The following is an 18,675-nucleotide window of genomic DNA, read 5'->3' as shown; positions in this document are numbered from 1 at the left end:
CTCTCTCTCTCACGCACACCCACACTCACACCCACACATTAATACTCACAAACACACACACAAACACCCCCACACACACACGCGCGCGCATACATGTGCGCGCTCAAAAATGAAGAGCTAAACATCAGGTTCGCAATAGATCCAGTCTTTTTCTCTTTGCCCTTTATCTGGTGCCAAATACATCTAGCATGAAATGGAGCGCTCCATGATGAACCGGAAATACGTCAGAGCGCACACTCTGGAATATCATAACACAAATCAATGGCCCTACTTTCATGACGTAGGAAGTCGCTTTATTTCCCCTTAATCAGGTTCTTCTAAAAGTGTGCAATGTTTTAATTGAAAATATGTGTTTCTTATTGACCTGAGAACTGGCTAAGGGCCAAGTGCTGGGCAGTCTGCCTGCCGGGGAAGAATACTGGCCATTGTTGGTCAGTACGTTATACAGAGCCTCGCCTGTGGCCTGAGCGGGAAAGAAACATTCCATGATGGCTGCCACACGGTCAGACTCGTCGGCAAATGTAATGTTGAGAGGGCTGGCCGAGAAGAGAAGCAGGATGATCTGGGCAGAGCCACCTGGGCGGAAACAACAAGGTCAATTAATTAACGGTGTTCAACTCATGACTCATGACAAGGCGTGCATATTTGTTAGGTTAAACATCTCTTTGGATCAAACACTAGTGAACGCTTTATCCGTAAATCGTTGGCAAGCTGTTCTATAGAAGAAAAACACGTTCTAAACCCAGATAGTAAACCTTTTCAGGAGAGAGGAAAAACGTTTCCGCCTTATAACAATATTTCTGTACCAACATTATGTATCATTTCTTTTTTTTTTTTTGACATTTAGAATTTGAATTCCTGCAAATATGTTTTGACTATGCCCAACTGGTATCACAGATTAAAAAACAAACGATTTTGCTCAACTGTTCTCTCTCTCTCTCTCTCTCTCTCTCTCTCTCTCTCTCTCTCTCTCTCTCTCCTACACATTTACTCAATGAAGTGAGGAAAATTCTTGTAAAGTGCCTTTCCTAAGGACACAACGTCGGGCCTGAGCCTCGAACCCCCAAACGCGCATCCTTACGATTACGAGTCCAGTAGGCTAACCACAAGAAGACAAACGACACAGTACACAGGCCTATACTATCTTCACGTCTTCAGTGTGTTGACTCACTGTTGTCTAGTACGTCCAGGAGAAGCTGCTTCTGCTGACCAGCGAGCTCAACATCTGGCCTGTCGTTTCCCTCACGTTCTACAGCTTGACCTGTTACACGTGAAAAAAAAATCATGCAAATACACTGTTTCTGTAATTCGTATAAAATGCTCCATTAAATTTGTTTTCTCACCCCCCCCCCCCCCCCCGCCCTTTCATTACCATCCTATCAATGCAGTATGAACGAGGAAGATGACCATCTTTTCTTAGTTTTAGTAGAGGTTTTACGGCGCTCGCAACTGCATAAGGTCATATGAGAGCCAGAAGATTAGAGGTGTCACAAGAGAGTAACAAACATAAAAAAGAAGAAGGGGAGATAAGGACGATAGATGCTTGATAGGAAAGAAGGAGCAAACAACACCAGAGCGCCCGCCAACCACCCACTTTATCATCTTTTCTTTTATCATTTTAATGGGTCACGAAACTTCACTACCTCAGAATTACAATGTTCCAGATCTAATACGTAGTTTTGAGACATTTGAGGTCAAAATTTTAAGTTTCACCATCAATCTTTTGTTTAATGCAATTCTTTGAATATCTTGATCACGACTCCGATTAATCTTATGATTTTGAAAAAGCAGATAGAGCATTTTTTTTCTGACCCCAGAGTCTCAAACTCAAAATGGCCAAAAATTTCAGAGAGAACTTTGTAACTCAGCGAATTGCTATTTTGGTAATTGTAACGGGTTTATTGCTCAAAGCAATTGTGGAAGTATTTACAACACATCGTGGATCTTCCGTGATAAATACAGGAAAGAAACGTTTTAAAATATGAAATATGTTCGTCCATCAATCAGTCTACCTTCCTCTAGGTCAGTCACTCTGTATTTTGATCTATCACCTTATTTCGATGTTCTCTGAACTTCATTGTCAGTATGTCAGTTACATCCCATGAAATTAAAGATATTTTAAACAGCAAGACTACGTTGGATCTTGTGTCTTACAATATCAAGGCTGTCTATTAATGTGCTAGTACTAGACAACTTGTCTTTCCATTATTATCGTTCTCCAATAAAGCCTGGCGCTGCAAGTGCAAGGGTTTCGCGCCCTTTTCAACACTTAAGGTTGTATCAGATATGGGCCTCCCAATAAAAACAAAATTTTGATGGGACTGAAAATCAGTCTCTAAAACACAGAGCAAGTTAAGAAAAAAACACTGGTCCATGGGGTGCGAATTTGCGTTGCTCGTTCAGCGGTCTAGCATACAGCGTCTGTCCTGACTAATAATAATAATAATAATAATAATAATAATAATAATAATAATAATAATAATAATAATAATAATAATAGATAGCATTTGTATAGCTCATATCCCCGCTCATCAGCAGGCTATATGCGCTTTACACTATATTATTACCTCAGCAGACCATAGAACACTCCGAAACATTCTCAGCTTCCCGGGAAGCATACAGTGCAAACAGCCGATTCAGCGCTCAAACACTTACAAACTGACAAGATCTTTCGCTGTCTATAGCCGGGTACCCATTCCCACCTGGGCAAAGAGAGGAAAATTCGTGTAAAGTGCCTTTCCCAAGGACACAACGTCGGGCCCCTGGCGGGATTCGAACCCACGACCTTACGGTTGCGAGTCCGTAAGCCTAAATGGCATACCCCACATTATTTGTAAAACTAAACGAACTAAATGAATCTCCAAAACCGCACTAAGCACACCGAAAACCCGCTGTATTTTTTGTTATCCGGCGGTACTGCCATCTGGAAAAGACTTCCACAGCCAACAGCATGAAAATCAGCGCTGAGACGACCAAACTGATGTCTAACAACAGCAAGAACATCGCAGCGGACATCCAGGTCAACAACCAGAGGCTTGAGACCGTACACAGCTTCAAATACCTGGGTGCAATAGTGACAGACGAAGGATCAAAACCAGAAATACTCTCCAGAATAGCGCAAACTTCATCAGCAGCAACGACCAAGTTGAAAACCATCTGGAAAGACAGAAATATCACCATCAGATCAAAGATTAGACTGATGAGTTCCCTAGCCAAGTCAATATTTCTGCATGCAAGTGAATCCGGGACCTTGAAAGCAGATCTTGAAAGAAGGATCAAAGCTATGGAGATGAAATACTTCCGAAAAAAATCATTGGAAGGACCTATCTCATACAAAAATCACATCACAAATGATGAAGTCAAACAACGGATAAAAAATGCAATTGGACCATATGCTGACCCTCTAACTCTGGTCAGGAAACGCAAAATACAATGGTATGGACACATCATCCGTTGTTTTCTTTCGCCGTGCCAAGATGATCCTGCAAGGCAACGTCTCGGGGAAAAAAGGAGCAGAGGCAGACCGACGAAGATTTGGGAGGACAGCATGAAGGAATGGACAGACCTGGACCTCAAAGACACGCTCATGAAAGCGGAAGACCGGAAAGGGTGGAGGAAGCTGGTGGCCAAATCTCCCCAAGCGAAGCGACGGACATCCAGTTTGCGGGATAGGTGAAAGTGAAGGTGAAGACTGCCTTCTACCAAGTGATTCGTTTAGCCCATTCTTCTACCAAACAATATTTCCTTCACCAAATTTATATCTACCCTTCACTACTGCCCCTTGTCTTCATGTCTATGTGTCATTGGCTTTTTAAAAATACCTTAAATTGTGAACTCTGACATAATTCCGGTTCATTGCGGAGAACACTATTTGAACTCTCTTATGAACCAAATGAAGGAGGAGGAGAGAAAGGTTACCCTCGCATTCGACAATAGCCAGATTGGTGTTTTGAGTTTCATTTGTACTTTCATGGTAAGCACCAGCGCGGCGAAATCATTACAAAGAGAAAAAAAAAGCAATAACCATAACATCAGTGCACAGTCCAGGTGAGCTAAATGTGAGACAGCGTGGTGGAATCAGGCTCTTGTCAATTTTTGGGCGTGGAGCGTTATAAATTGGTATCATCTTAAAGCTTGTTCACTTGTCTTTATTTGGGTGAAAAAATATCCATTTATCTTGAATACAAGTTGAGATATTTGCGAATGAAGGAGGTGGGGTTCACTTGTTTTCAGAGGTAAAATTAGTGAGAAAATAACCGCCAAAGATTAGTTATTTCCTTAGCTAAAGAGTCCGTGGTAACTGAAGATTTACATTTTTGTGCCTTTAATCAACACTTTTCAGAAAAATCAACCCAGAAATGAGTTCTTTAATGGGCATGAAAGGTGTTGAGCCAAAAAACAAAAAATAGAGAAAAATTCACAAACCTGCGGAAAAATGCCAGTTTCTTCACTTTGATTATTTTGACGAGAGCCTGATTCCACCACGCTGCCTCACAAATTCGTTTGCTATACAAACCTGTGCCCAGAGCAACAAAGACGAGCTCTTTGTCGCTCACAATATCAGGCACGGCGCCCTTGTTGTACTCTGTGCACGGTGTGCCGTCGTTGCACACTTTTGCGTATTTGATGTCAGGATACAGAGACCTCAGGCCGTCCAGGGGCGTTTGGGTGAAAGATCTGTCCTGGTTTGGGGCGTAGTCTCCGAAAATTTGTTGTGCGTTATCAGCCATTGGCCCTATGATCTGAGAAGAAGAAGAAAACGATACAATAGTGATTGATTAACTTTCCTAGTTCTTCATAAAGGGCGGGACATCAGTCATTTGACTACTTTTCCCAACGTTGGATTAGAATAAAGAATTAATGGTCACGTCGAGGAAAGGACGCCAACGATTATTTTCTGCAGCAATTAAAGAGGTGTATTTTATCGGTCTCCGTCTCGGTCTCTGGCTCTCTCTCTCTCTCTCTCTCTCTCTCTCTCTCTCTCTCTCTCTCTCTCTCTCTCTCTCTCTCTCTCTCTCTGTCTGTCTGTCTGTCTGTCTGTCTGTCTGTCTGTCTGTCTGTCTGTCTGTCTGTCAGTGTGTCTGTCTGTCTGTCTGTGTGTCTGTGTGTCTGTATGTGTGTCTGCCTCTCTCCCTCTCTTTCTCTCTCTCTCTCTCTCTCTCTCTCTCTCTCTCTCTCTCTTTCTCTCTCTCTCCCTTCCTTTCTGTCTCTCTGCCTCTCTCTTTCTCTCTCCCTTTGCTCGCGTGTGTCTCTGTGTGTAGCTGTGTGTGTGCAAGCGTGCGTATAATGTTATGTTTTACAATCGTAGACATAGATGTACAACCCAGGGACAAAGGCTGACTTGTTTGACAGGGTAATCAACATGAGATAAAAACAAACAAACAAACAAACAAAAGCAGATAGAGATTAGGTCACTCACGCAAAGATCTCTCCCAATAAGAACATGATTAACAAAACTTGTAATTCGGGACGGCATCACTCACTCGTAAATGAAAACAAATTAATCTTGAATCCGTAATCGAGAAAATATGTAATTAATTATCCATTTTGGGCTAACGCAATACATCAAGTAACTGTCTCAAGATTGTTTAGCAGCGAATTTAACTGAAGACGTGAATACATTGGTGGCGTCGGTGGCCTAGTGGTTAGGCTCTCGGACTCGCAACCGTAAGGTCGTGGGTTCGAATCCCGTCAAGGGCCCGACGTTGTGTCCTTGGGAAAGGCACTTTACACGAATTTTCCTCACTTCACCCAGGTGGGAATGGGTACCCGGCTATAGACAGCGAAAGATCTTGTCAGTTTGTTAGTGTTTGAGCGCTTAATCGGCTGCTCGCACTGTATGCTTCCCGGGAAGCTGAGAATGTTTCGGAGTGTTCTATGGTCTGCTGGGGTAATAATATAGTGTAAAGCGCATAGAGCCTGCTGTTGAGCGGGGATATGCGCTATACAAATGCTATCTATTATTATTATTATTATTATTATTATTATTATTATTATTATTATTATTATTATTATTATTATTATTATTATTATTATTATTATTATTATTAACAGAAGGCAAAGCAGCAAAGATAACAATACTGTAAATGTGTTTTCAATTTTGTTGCACTCAAGGCTGCCATAAGATTATGAGTTGGTTCCACATCTCCCTTTTGACTAGACTCTACCAGACCAAAATTGTTAGCTTACATATTAATCTGGGCTTGTGACTGCTTATCGGAGTGGTCCAAAAGGGGTGGACAGGGTATTTATGTAGTAATACAACGGTTTCAAGCGTTGTGCACACTACTCATTGGTGATTACATAATGTCTAGTTAAATTTATAGACCATACGTCTATGAATAAACTTGACTGGGACGATGTTTCCAAATTAAGAGGAGGGAAGCAGTGACTATCTGGTTATGAAGACGCTTCACCCATGTGACCTCGTGCACACAGCAGACATGCTTCTCCATACACACACCCAGTACTCACAGCAACTTTACTGAAGTCTCCTTTCTTCAAAGGTAAAATCCCTCCTTGATTTTTCAACAACACAAAAGACTTCATGGCGGCTGTGACGGCCAGTACTTGATGTTCGGCCGATTCTATCTGATCCATACTCAGCTGGGCGTACGGGTTGTCCTCTTCCGGGTCAAACTCCCCGAGCCTCATGCGTGTGTAAAACAGCGGCTTGACTCTTTCCCTCACCAACTCTTCTGTCAGTTTGCCCTGGTCAATGGCGTCCACTGTGTAGAGGTATTGGAAAAAGAAGGATTTTAACACTTTAAAAAATCGTGATAAACAGTTAGAGACATTACTAAAGGTCCGAAGCATTCACACTTTTCCCCCTCATGTAGTAAGTGTTTTAAGTCTCTATCAACATAATGTAAATGACTTAGGAGGCGGCTTCAACCCCCCTCCCCCTCCCCCCAAAACATTTTTTCCCAGTTGTCAAACTTTCAAAGCAAACGTTACTTGACAGCATCGTAATTGCATGCATATTAATTATTTATACCTTCGCCATAACTCCAATAATGTTTAAGCACGTGGTGAGCATGAGCAAGCTTTCCAACGTTTAACAACACATAGGGTCAAATACCCCAGGGCTCTAGTATTTGGAGAAGGAGGAGGTGGAGGGGTACAGCAGCACTAGTAGTAGCATTAGCAGCAGCAGCAGAAGAAGAAGAAGAAGAAGAAAAAGAAGAAGAAGAAGAAGAAGAAGAAGAAGAAGAAGAAGAAGAAGAAGAAGAACAACAACAACAACAACAACAACAACAACAATAACAACAACAACAACAACAACAACCACCACAACAACAACAACAACCATAACAACAACAGCCACAACATCATCAACAACAACAACAACAACAACAACAACAACAACAACAGCCACAACATCAACCAACAACAACAACAACACCAATTACAATTCTACATACATATCGACATATAAACCGGCGTTGGTTGATTGCCAGAAAGTTCCAGGTTTGTTCCCGCGTTCACACAGGCTGCTGCAATGTCCACGCTGTCGTTGAGATATTTGTGCGTCCCACCGACACATTCTACGGCACCTTGGTCGCTGACCACATAGCCCTTGAAGTTCCACTCAGTACGTAGGATGTCAGTCAGCAGCTGTTTGCTCGCACAGGCAGGGACACCGTTTACGCTAAATCAAAGGGATGGGGATTTGGGGTTGGGGGGTTATTAACCTTGGTAACTTAAAGATTAGCAATTAACTTCCCTTGTGTGTACGTAGGTCAGAACATAATTATAATTATAAACACGTAATTTATCTTTCCTCTGAGTGAATGATTAGTTCTCTAACTTTCACTACAGATTTTCTTCGTGAGATTGCGAGTTCGGGGGTTCGAGCCTCAGCTCGGTCCGACGTTGTGCCCTTGGGAAAGGCACTTTACACTAACTTCTCACTTGGCTCGGTGCTATCGGAGACGGACGTTAAACTAGGAGGTCCCGCCCCTTAAATAACCTAATAGTGTTGATAGGGGCGTTAAACCTATACCATTTCATTTTTCACAGATTTTCTTTTCACTGCAATCTGTGTTGTATTGGGGAAACTATAGTACATGTATTAAGCATTTTTGTGAGGTGTCGGGGGAAACATTGTACTAAGAAGATATGTACTACATTGGGTTTTTTTAAAGGGCTGGGGGGGGGGGGGGGTGGATATTGTACTAAGAACACCCAAGTGGTGTTGAGGGAAACATTACAATGAGCATATCTGTGCTAAAAAGGGGGAAGCTTTGTAATGAATGTATATTGAGCTGTCTTGGGGAATATATTTCATTCAGTACTCATGTATGTACTGTTTAGAGGAGATATTGTACACAGAACATCTGTGCTCTATCCGGGAGACTGTTGTAATGAGTACATGTATGCTGTCTTGGAGATATATTGTAATGAGTACATGTGTACTGTATTGTCTATATTGTATTGGGTATACCTGTAGTGTATTGGGGGTGTGGGGATGGGGGGCGGTACTGAGTACCGCATTTTCTATTTTTCTGCCTTGCTTAATGTTTGACACTCACCACAGGTTTGCCGCGACTGGTAGGGACTAATAATGAGGCAGCGTGGTGGAATCAGGCTCTCGTCAATTTTTGGGCATATTGAGTTATTGGTATCCTCTTAAAGCATGTTCATTTGTCTTGCTTTCAATGGAAAAATTACCCATCCATCTTCAATAGAAGTGCAGATATTTTGGATTGAAGAAGGTGGGGGTCAACTGGTTTCAGAGGAAAAAATAGCGAGACAATGGCCGCCAAAGCTAGATAAATTGCAAAGTTGGAGAGTCTATGGACATTGTAAATTTATATTTTTGTGCTTTTAATCAATGTTTTTCGGTGAAATCCTCAACGGAATTTGTTGGTAAATGGACATAAAAGGTGCTGAGCCAAAAAACAAAAAATTTAATAAAAATCGCTAAGCATGGAGAAAACTGCTGTTTTCTCCGATTTCATTAATTTGACGAGTGCCTGATTTCACCACGATGCCTCACATTTTTATTATATTAATCGCTAAACTAATGAAGCACGGTATCAACATGCTTCCTGCTACCCCCACCCCCACACACACACTCACCTTTTTCCACAAGTAAATATTCGAATATATATTTTAATATCAGTAAAATAATAGGCTATTTCTAAAGAAAATTTCTTACAACAGAAAAATATTTAGAAAAGCGTTTGAGAGAAAAAGTTCTTAACAAGCAAGTCAGTAAGGGTACCTGTTGTAGCTGCACATGATGCTGTAGGTACCAGCCTGCACACATTTCTTGAAGGCTGGCAAAAACGTCATTCTCCAGTCTGTGTCTGACACCTGATTTTTAGAAAAGTTTATCAATGCACAAAATATCAAACGTAAAATCTGCATTGCGGGATTAAATGAAATGATTACATTTAGTTTGGTGACCATGTCATGAGCACGGTACAAACATTTCTCCCATGTTTGTTGTTGTTTGATTTGTTTTGTTTGTTGTTGTTGTTGTTGTTGTTGTTGTTGTTGTTGTTGTTGCTGCTGCTGTTGTTGTTGTTGTTGTTGTTGTTGTTGTTGTTGTTGTTGTTGTTGTTGTTGTCGATTGCTTGTTTGCTTTTTGTTTTGTTTCATTGGGGGGAGGGGGATCTTTTTTTGGTTCCCCCCTCCTTTTTATTTATTTTCATTTTCTCCCAACATGATGGCACGGCATGGCTGCAGACCAGAGAAACGGACCTTGCGGGCTGTAGTTTGGTGGTTTATCATGGTCTAGGGTATTAGAATACGTTTGTTATCCAGGCATCCGTCCTCCATATTCTCAGCTTCTGACAAATAACATATTTTAAAAAATTGTAATAAGTAATCAATAGTCAAGATAAAGTTGAAAAAATAATGGGGGTTTTGTCTGTTTGTTTGTTTGTTTGTTTGTTTGTCTGTTTGCTTGTTTTTGGTGAAGAAGCACACAATTACTATACAACCACTCGCAGCCCGAGAACTTTGTTATCGTCGCTGAGACAAAATGCCAAATGTCAAAACAAAATTTAAAAAATAACACCCCCCCCCTGCTTCCAAATCACAACAACAACAACAGCAACAAACAGTAACAAACCGCCTGAACTGTTTTCTAAGGACAGATGCAGTTGTCAAAATAAGGAACATACTCAGAGTAATTTTACCTGGGCATCAAAAACAAATCTGGTGACGGGTATGTTCTCAGGACCGGCGTAGGCATCGAAATGTTTGCAGCCAGCACTTGTCATGATGTACTGTGTCCCAGGACCTTTTTGGGTAGGAGTGTGGAGGAGGGCGAGGGGGTAAACGTTTGACTTATTGTTAGAGCTGTTTGAAAGGTAATTCTCTCCTCGAATTCCTAGTGAAAGAGATATTACTAATTCATTGATAAATGGTATCCTTATATCCCAGTAAGAATACATTAAAGTAGGGCCTACAAGATATGTTTTATGTCGTCATTGATTGGCTAGATAGGGGTGTTTATTGTGTATGTATTAATATATTATTTATTATTACCTTGCCTCTTTTTGAAGATCTTATCTTATCTTATCTTATCTTATTGCTTTCAGTCTCCTTCTTAAGGAAAATGTTGCTGTTCCTACATTTAGCCGAAGTTTCATAAACAACAGGGAGAAGAATGATTATTTTAAAATGTTAAGGACAGCCGAAGTCGTGGACCTGTCTTTTGACAAAAGGAAAAGCCGTAGCCACAAAGAACTATATTATACCGACCACCCAACAAAAGATAAGGTAAAAGCCTACAGTGCAGAACATAAATCATTTACCTTTAAGTCATTTCCCTCAACATTTTTTTTTTGGGGGGGGGGCGTGTTTTGACCTAATAAACGAGACTCTCAGTCAACAGAAGATATAAAATGTAGAGCAGCACAGTATAAAAACTGAACTAACTACACGTATTATGGGAGAATTCGCAGCAATAACTCGTCTCACTTTTTATTTGTACAAAATGCCAGAAGAGGTGATAGCTCGTACATTATGTGAAGGGATTTCTCCAGGACCAACTTGATGGAAAGATTATATAATTTACTGGAAATTTCAAGAAAGCAAAAAAGAGGAAGTAAAAGGGAGAGATGAATATCAAACATGCAACAACAAAAAACCGAGTAAGGAGGTCTGAAGAGCGTCGATAAAAAATAAACTTATCTCACACCGAAGCTTTTAACTTTTAAAAACTTTTGTTGATTTTGGTGAACACGCCTGTAATTATTATTGTTACGATATCATTGAACCTACCTTGAATACCTCTGACAAAGTTTTGTGCTAAAACACCAGTCATAAAAGGGTCCTCTCCATATGTCTCCTGTGGGTATCAGAGAACGCAAATATGATGGGCTTTTCAAGTAATTCTATTTTGAAACCTTATAATATGGGTACACGCTCTTTTCAATTTTACTTTATATAATTGAGATGCGCATCTTCGCTTTTGCCTCCAACTTTCATGGGTCATGGAAAAAGGATGGGTGGGCAGAAGCTATAGAACTAAGCCAAACAACTTTAAGTTCATCGGCACTTAATTGCAGATTCATAGACTGTTGCTTGCATCGTAAATCAACATACCAAAAGTGAGATGAGAGACCGTGAATCTGATCTGCTTTAGCTAATATGGGCTGAGAGGGATACAGCGTCCCAGCAGAAAGATCGACATACTCGATAAAAATTCTCTCTACACGGGAATCGAACTCGGGTCTTTTGTGTGCAACGGCAAAACGTCTAACTACTACACCACAGACGCCGGTGAAAAGGAGGAATTTGTAGTACAACACTGAAAAGATCATTTCAGAAGCAAAATCTCGCCTTGTGGATTAAGTTAAGAAAATCCGAGATTGGTTTGTTGTTGTTTTTAAGAACATAACAAAACAACAGAAAAACGGCAAAACAGAGATCTGTTGTATATTTCAATTAACACTTCGTATTGAAGTACTAAACATGATTCACCATCAGAAATTGTTGAACTCTCTTACAGTATGTGATGGCTACCTTTATGATAAAACCCAAGAGAGGGTGGTTAGTTGGCAGGTGCTCTAGTGTGGTTTGCTCCTTCTTTTCTATCAAACACCTGTCGTCCTTATCTTTCCTCCTTTTGTGCATGTTACGTTCTTATAACACCTTGTAATCTTCGAAACGCATATTTATGACCTTACTGTGCTATAAAACTCTAACAAAAAACAAAACAAACATTTGAGATTCTCATAAAAGGAAAATGATACCGTTGCAAGACCCCTCTTTTTAGCTCATTTTTTACATGAAAAAAAAGTGTGACCCATCAGTTTTCATTTTGTCAAGCAAGAATGAAAGAAAAAATTGTGACCCTCCAGTTCTGTAATTGTCAGAAAAGTTAAGAGTGGCTGACCTGGTTCCTGCCCCACCGTGGGTCTCTCATGATGTTGATCACAGGACTGAAGCAGCTAGCGCTGGTGTGGGTGGCAAAGATTCCTCGTTTCACAAAGTCGTTGTGTTTGGCTCTCACCTCCTGGCCTGTAGCGGTGGCCACGCTCATGATAATGTCCGGACTGTCGAGGGATTCGGACAATAAAATTAGTCACTCTTAGCTTTAATCGCTTTTCCCTGTTTTTGTATACACAATGGAAACCACCATTTGACCCACTTGCTCATAATCTTTCTGCATTTATATTATATACAAATGAACGTTGAAAATACCCGCAAAGTCTCAAAATAAAAAACGAAGGTACCCACGTTGACATGCATTAGGGCTGCACTATTTAATAACCGATTAGCCGTAAGTCTTCAGGGTTAAGGGCTTTGATATAGAATGCCTGGCCTAGATCCTGTGCATGGGACACAGGATGAAAGGGGTGGGGGCGGGGTGACATTACAATTTGATGATAGCCACAGTTCAGTACATTAATATATCAATATAATATCGTCAACACTCTCTGTGCCGAAACACAGCGTACGCCTAATACATAGATTCATTAATCTACCACAGGTTTGTATCATACAAGCAAAAGCCATTTTTATATGCATCATCCCAGTGTTTTATGAGATCAGAAACTATTGAATGAGGGGGGGGGGGGGGGGGAGCTAAAAAGAACACCCTCCCCCCCCCCCATAAAACTTAGAGTTCTGGATAATAACACAGTCAAAGCCAAGAGAACAAATTGAAATAAAAGTCGTCTGTTAAGCACCTTTCAACAAGTTTTAAAAATCTAGATCTAGTATCTTGCCGTACTGACGTTTGGGCAATCATCGTTTGACTTTCCAGTCGAATAAAGAAGAGTGACCTTATTTGGGCAACATATGGCCTAAATAAGCTAAACTCTCCTTCCTAACCTTATATAGGCCACATATGGGAGGCAGCGTGGTGGAATCAGGCTCTCGTCAAAATAATCAAAGTGAAGAAACTGTCATTTTTCTGCAGAAGTGTGAATTTTATCAAATTTTTGTTTTATGGCTGAACACCTTTCATGCTTATTAAAGAACTAATTCCTGTGTGGATTTTTCTGAAAAACGTTGATTAAAGGCTCAAAAAATGTAAATTTTCAGTAACCACGGACTCTCAAGCTGAGGAAATAACTAATCTTTGGCGGCCATTTTCTCACTAATTTTGCCACTGAAAACAGGTGACCCCCACCTCCTTCTTTCGCAAATATCTCGACTTGTATTCAAGATAAATGGATATTTTTTGTTCCCAAAAAAGACAAATGAACAAGATTTAAGATGACACCAATAACTTTACATGCCCAAAAATTGACGAGAGCCTGCTTCGACCGCGCTACCTCACATATGGCCTAAATAAGCTAAACCCCCCCTCCCTTACCTTATTTAGTCCACATATATATGGCCTAATAAGCTAGCACCCCATCTGACCTTATGTAGGCCACATATATTTTATATAGAGAAAGAAACTCTCTTCACATTCATCTTCCATCACAGCAGGACATGTAATGAATCTAGAATCAATTTATGGTCCTTTTCTGTTTCAAAATGGTAGCCCAGCTTTTGCACCTCCATGAAGGAAAAATCTGGCCATTGAGATTGAGCAAAATTTTGCGAATTGTGCTTTGTTTTTACAATTTTCATTTTGATTATGATTTATAAGTTGTACACAGAGACAAAACTGTACTTAATGAGAAAGGTGCAAAATTATGAAAGTGGAACGAACTCAGTTGCGTGAAGAAGGTAGTTTGAGCATACATGTGGCCTAAATAATGTTCCGGGGAGGGGGAAACCTATGTTACGTGTTGGGTGGGGGGGGGGTGACTTTATTTAGGCCATATGTGACCTAAATAAGCACTCCCAATAAGGAATGCCTGCAAGGTTTTAATGACATTCCACTGTTTTGACTTGATCTTACATTCGTTCTCTGATGTGTCTTTACAGGTACCTTTTTGATTTTAAAAAAACATGTGTGAAAGAGCTAGGCACTTCACTATTGTGGACAAAAGACCCTTGTCCGATTCCCTGGTGGGATTAAGGGATCTACATTTTAAAGCTCGGGTGCAGAATTCAACTTAGCCAAGGTTGGCCCGAACTGGCAGCGCCACATCTGCTGTCTCTTACCCTTAATGTTCTAAATTAAGTCAACGGGGGTGTGGAAAATTGACAGTTACTTACTATCGCACCATAAACTACCTGAGTCTATAGAAAGACCAATACACTTCATATGTTAAGATGATTTTATACCTCCTTGCTCGATAAATGAAAGGGAAAAGGTATGGGTCCAAGTCCGGACAATTTCTTTCTGCTCCGTAAAGAGACAGCGCTTTAAACACTTTCTTTAAAAAAAGACGTATGTATAATAATATGAAGCCATGTGTTATCGTCAAACAAAAATATGACAAACTAAACGTTCTTGAGAAAGGGTCAACGGCTTTACCTAAAAGTGGCTGCCAGACCAATAGCTTGAGGAAAACCGGTTGCATTTTCCACAGCTCCTGCGTCTCCCCTCAGACATTCGGTGTCCCAGTTGTAGGCTCCAATGCCTGTAAACACAAACAAGTCATACAGACATATAGATACATATGTTGTGACATAGCAAGGATGCAAAGGACTAGAATCCTCAGATAAACGCATTGTTGAGAGGCGGTTTGTAAATTTATTTGTTTGTTTGATTGTTTGTTTGTTTGTTTGTTGTTATAGCGGCACCATTAATACGTTTACTGTCCTGTTTTAGATACCAAACTTAATATTCTAGAAGTCGCCCATGGTTCTATGTTATTTCATCCATACCTTGTCTTTAACAAGTATGACTTTCTATGATAAAACAAGGTATAAATTATCACATGCGGAAAAACGACGTTTTTAAGTCTATGTGTAACAGAATAGAGCTTCATACGATGACCCCAAGGACCAAGAACCAGAGTGTAGGTAAATACACATGAGGTATAAGACCCGAAGAATTTAGGAGGGATAAGGTTATAGACTTTATATATTATACTTAACTGGACAAGTGTTTAAGCCATTGGTAGGTTTCTGCATTTAATTTGCTTCTTGAGTTCTCATTTCAATTTCCGTGTCCAATCTCCTATTACGTGTAAATAGTATGCTAACCTGGTATTAAAATTCCTCAACCTGTTTGAGTTGTGTCCTGTTGATGAAGTGGTTAGTGGGCCTGTGTTACTTGTGACTTAGGTTACTTCTGTTTTGGTAATGCTGGTTCTCATCTAGTATCCAATGCACTTTTTATTAAGACACATGTTTTAGTAAACACAAACACATATAAATATATAATACACACATATACACACATATATACACAAACACACATATATACACACATACACACACATATACAAACACAAACACACATATATACACACACACACACACACAAACACACATATATACACACACACACAAACACACACACACACACACACACATATATATATATATATATATATATATATATATATATATATATATATATATATACACATGTGTATATATATATATATATGAGTCATTTTCAAAAAATGTCACATTTTAGACTCTCATTTTTTTCGAAAAATAAATTTTTATGAAAAGTTTCAAAATAATATTGATGAAATGAATCAACCATCTATAGACATAAATGTGAAATTTCTAAGCTTAATTCCGTCAAATTAGAGCGTCACGGCAACTTTTGGGCTAGAGTCCTCGTAAAAAAGTTGCTGGGATTTATGTTTAAGATTACCTGCTCATCAAAATAATGTTGTCAAGTTGCGTCGTCTAAAATATTACAGGAAAAGGAAAGTCTAAATTTGACGCGTATCACTTCTACCAGTCAGCTGTCAATTATATATATCTTCCTTTCTGTTTTGCCATAAGACTACAAAAAAATGCCCACCCAATCCATCAACAGGTTCACATCCTCTAGAAAACTCACCCAATCTGGGTATGGCCGGGGCGGGACCTCCAAAATCCCCAGCACCACCTCGGGACATCTGAACCATGACCTCCTGCAGAGTCAACCTGGACACCAGATCATCCACACGTTCGTCCCACGGCAAGCTGGTATTTCTGAACGGGAAATCGTCAAAGGGAGAATCTTCCACCTCCATACTCATGTGTCTCACTGTGTCATGGTGACGCCTGGACAATCTAGAGCCAACAACTCCATTGTTGGACGTACAGAGGGCCAGTATAAGAAAGCTTATACAGCAAGGTAGTCGGGACAACACCGTCCTCATTTTGTTGTTGGCGCTATAGAAATCTGTAGAAAGAAACAAAGAAGAAAGTGTGTTATGTAATAAGTATAAGTTCAATTTGAACAATAAATTGAGAACGAGGAAGAAGAAGAAGAAGAACAATAAATTACACTTAAACCTTTTCCTTATGAGTGGGTCAATGAGAGTCTACTCGCTCGGTAGGTTGTGCCACAGCTCATTTAACCACACTGGACTGTCGTGCGCGTGGCACTGGTTCAAACCTTCCTAAACTTGCATTTCTACTCTCCATTAGGGGATTCTCGTGGCCTAGTCGTTAAGGTGTTCGCCTCTCATCCAAAGGTCCCGGGTTTGAATCAGGGTAGCGACGGCAACATTTTCTTTTCTAAAATTGTATCTTTTCACCTCCTTTCCTGCTCTCTATCAGTGTTCTGTTGTCTACTTTTGTCTCCACTTTCTGCCCCCACCCCCTCACCTCCTTCGCCCCCTCCTTTGGGCTCCTGACTCTATCTGCAGCCCTTCTACTGCTACTCCTTGGTTCCTTCTTACTGCTGTTATTCAGCCACACCCCTGATCTTCTGGTAGGAAAGATCTACACTTAGATACGTCGGACAAGGGGGGAAATATCTCGGAGGTCCGGTGTGCAAGTTGCGCCCGTTAAAGATCCCTTGGTGGTCTAAAACCAACACAAGTAGGTTTTGACCACCACGCGGTCAATATAAAAAATTTCCTACAAACTGCCAATGTTTAAAGTGTCCCGCGCGCTCATATATAACCGTATGCATTTGCACGCGCTGTAAAAGACTTTCCACTTATTTCCCTTGGTCCTATCGGAAATGAATTTTAAAAGTGTTGAAACACTTTTATTCCAGTTCCTTAATTTATGGTAATGGTTTCAAGTGTCCTAAAAATATTTTGGATAAAATTCAAATTCTAAATGTAAAAGAAAAAGGGTACTGTGGCGTCGGTGGCCTCGTGAGATGGAGGGTTTGGGAGTTCGATCCTCAGCTCGGTCCAACGTGTCCTTTGGGAAAGGCACTTTACACGAATTGTTCATTTAGCTCTGTCCTTAAATAACCTAATATCGGCCTACAGTGTTGATAGTTAAACCTGTACCATTTCACCTTTTTCAAAAAATGATACATAATGTAGGTATAATAATTGTTAATGAAACAGTTTTTATCTCCCTCCTTTTTAATTATTTTTTTTATTCAAGGCTTAGTACATTTGAACAGCCTGTCGATATTATAGTGCTAGGGGCGATAAACCAACTCTGTAGCATTCCTCTTGGGGGTACTTACGCAGAAATATATCATACAGGCTCTTTATTTTAACTTTTTTAAAAATTGGGTAGATATTTTAAACAATATCACGAGAGGTCAGAATCAAAAGAAAAGCCAAGACATGTACACGTATCATGGTCCTCAAATCACGATGGATAACTTGCAAGTTTTTCTCTTGAGGGAACATAATTGGTGCTCTTATAGTACTTCCGGATAGAACTCACAAAACACAATGATTGTTTCGATGAAACAAAAGTCCAGACAGTTATCCTTCCAGTCCACAATAGAACATAATCAATGTATGTTCTTTTTCAAAACCGAATATAAAAAGAGACTTACTTGAACGCCTATGGGGAAGCTGGATTTGAAGAATATGCACACCAACAACCGAGAAAGAGCTGACCCTAAAAGAAACTGAAATTATATAAATATGGCCCAGTATTATGTAGCTGAAATTAATAAGAATTGTTTGTCTTCGTAGGACAAAAAATCTCGTCAATCCAAGGTCAGGACTGTTACTTCAATTCCGCTTTCACCAGCTTTATGATACTATAGTCAATAGTTTACGTTGATAAGAGTAACCTTTTGACATCATCTGGAGTTAGCTATGACAAGTGCGGCTGAGATACTGAAAAGACATCTTGAGATCTTTTTGTACTGCCCTAATCAATTTAACAATTTTTTGGACTCAATTTTCATGTAGCAAAGAACGATGAGCTTTTGTTTAAATTGCAAAGCAAACCAGTCATAATTCCTCTTCCAATGCCAATCCACTA

At 40.1% G+C, this 18,675-nt stretch overlaps 1 protein-coding gene across 1 annotated transcript in view; it reads right to left on the bottom strand.

The window, feature by feature from the left end:
- Positions 1-18,317, bottom strand: part of LOC101863191 (xylan 1,4-beta-xylosidase) — a 27,222-nt gene extending 8,905 nt beyond the window's left edge. The window contains exons 1-12 of the mRNA XM_013083634.2: positions 18,239-18,317; positions 16,337-16,663; positions 14,846-14,951; positions 12,359-12,518; positions 11,242-11,308; positions 10,152-10,255; positions 9,230-9,321; positions 7,425-7,651; positions 6,475-6,728; positions 4,517-4,742; positions 1,172-1,261; positions 365-576 (exon numbers count right to left, since the gene is read on the bottom strand). Of these exons, the coding sequence (XP_012939088.1) occupies positions 365-576; positions 1,172-1,261; positions 4,517-4,742; positions 6,475-6,728; positions 7,425-7,651; positions 9,230-9,321; positions 10,152-10,255; positions 11,242-11,308; positions 12,359-12,518; positions 14,846-14,951; positions 16,337-16,640 (1,842 nt within the window). The 5' untranslated portion in view covers positions 16,641-16,663; positions 18,239-18,317. The remainder of the gene's footprint in view (positions 1-364; positions 577-1,171; positions 1,262-4,516; positions 4,743-6,474; positions 6,729-7,424; positions 7,652-9,229; positions 9,322-10,151; positions 10,256-11,241; positions 11,309-12,358; positions 12,519-14,845; positions 14,952-16,336; positions 16,664-18,238) is intronic.
- Between the last annotated feature and the right edge of the window lie 358 nt (positions 18,318-18,675).

Source organism: Aplysia californica, unplaced genomic scaffold (genome assembly GCF_000002075.1).
Source record: "Aplysia californica isolate F4 #8 unplaced genomic scaffold, AplCal3.0 scaffold00246, whole genome shotgun sequence".
NCBI lineage: Eukaryota > Metazoa > Mollusca > Gastropoda > Aplysiida > Aplysiidae > Aplysia > Aplysia californica.
This window is presented reverse-complemented; position numbering and strand designations above follow the sequence as displayed.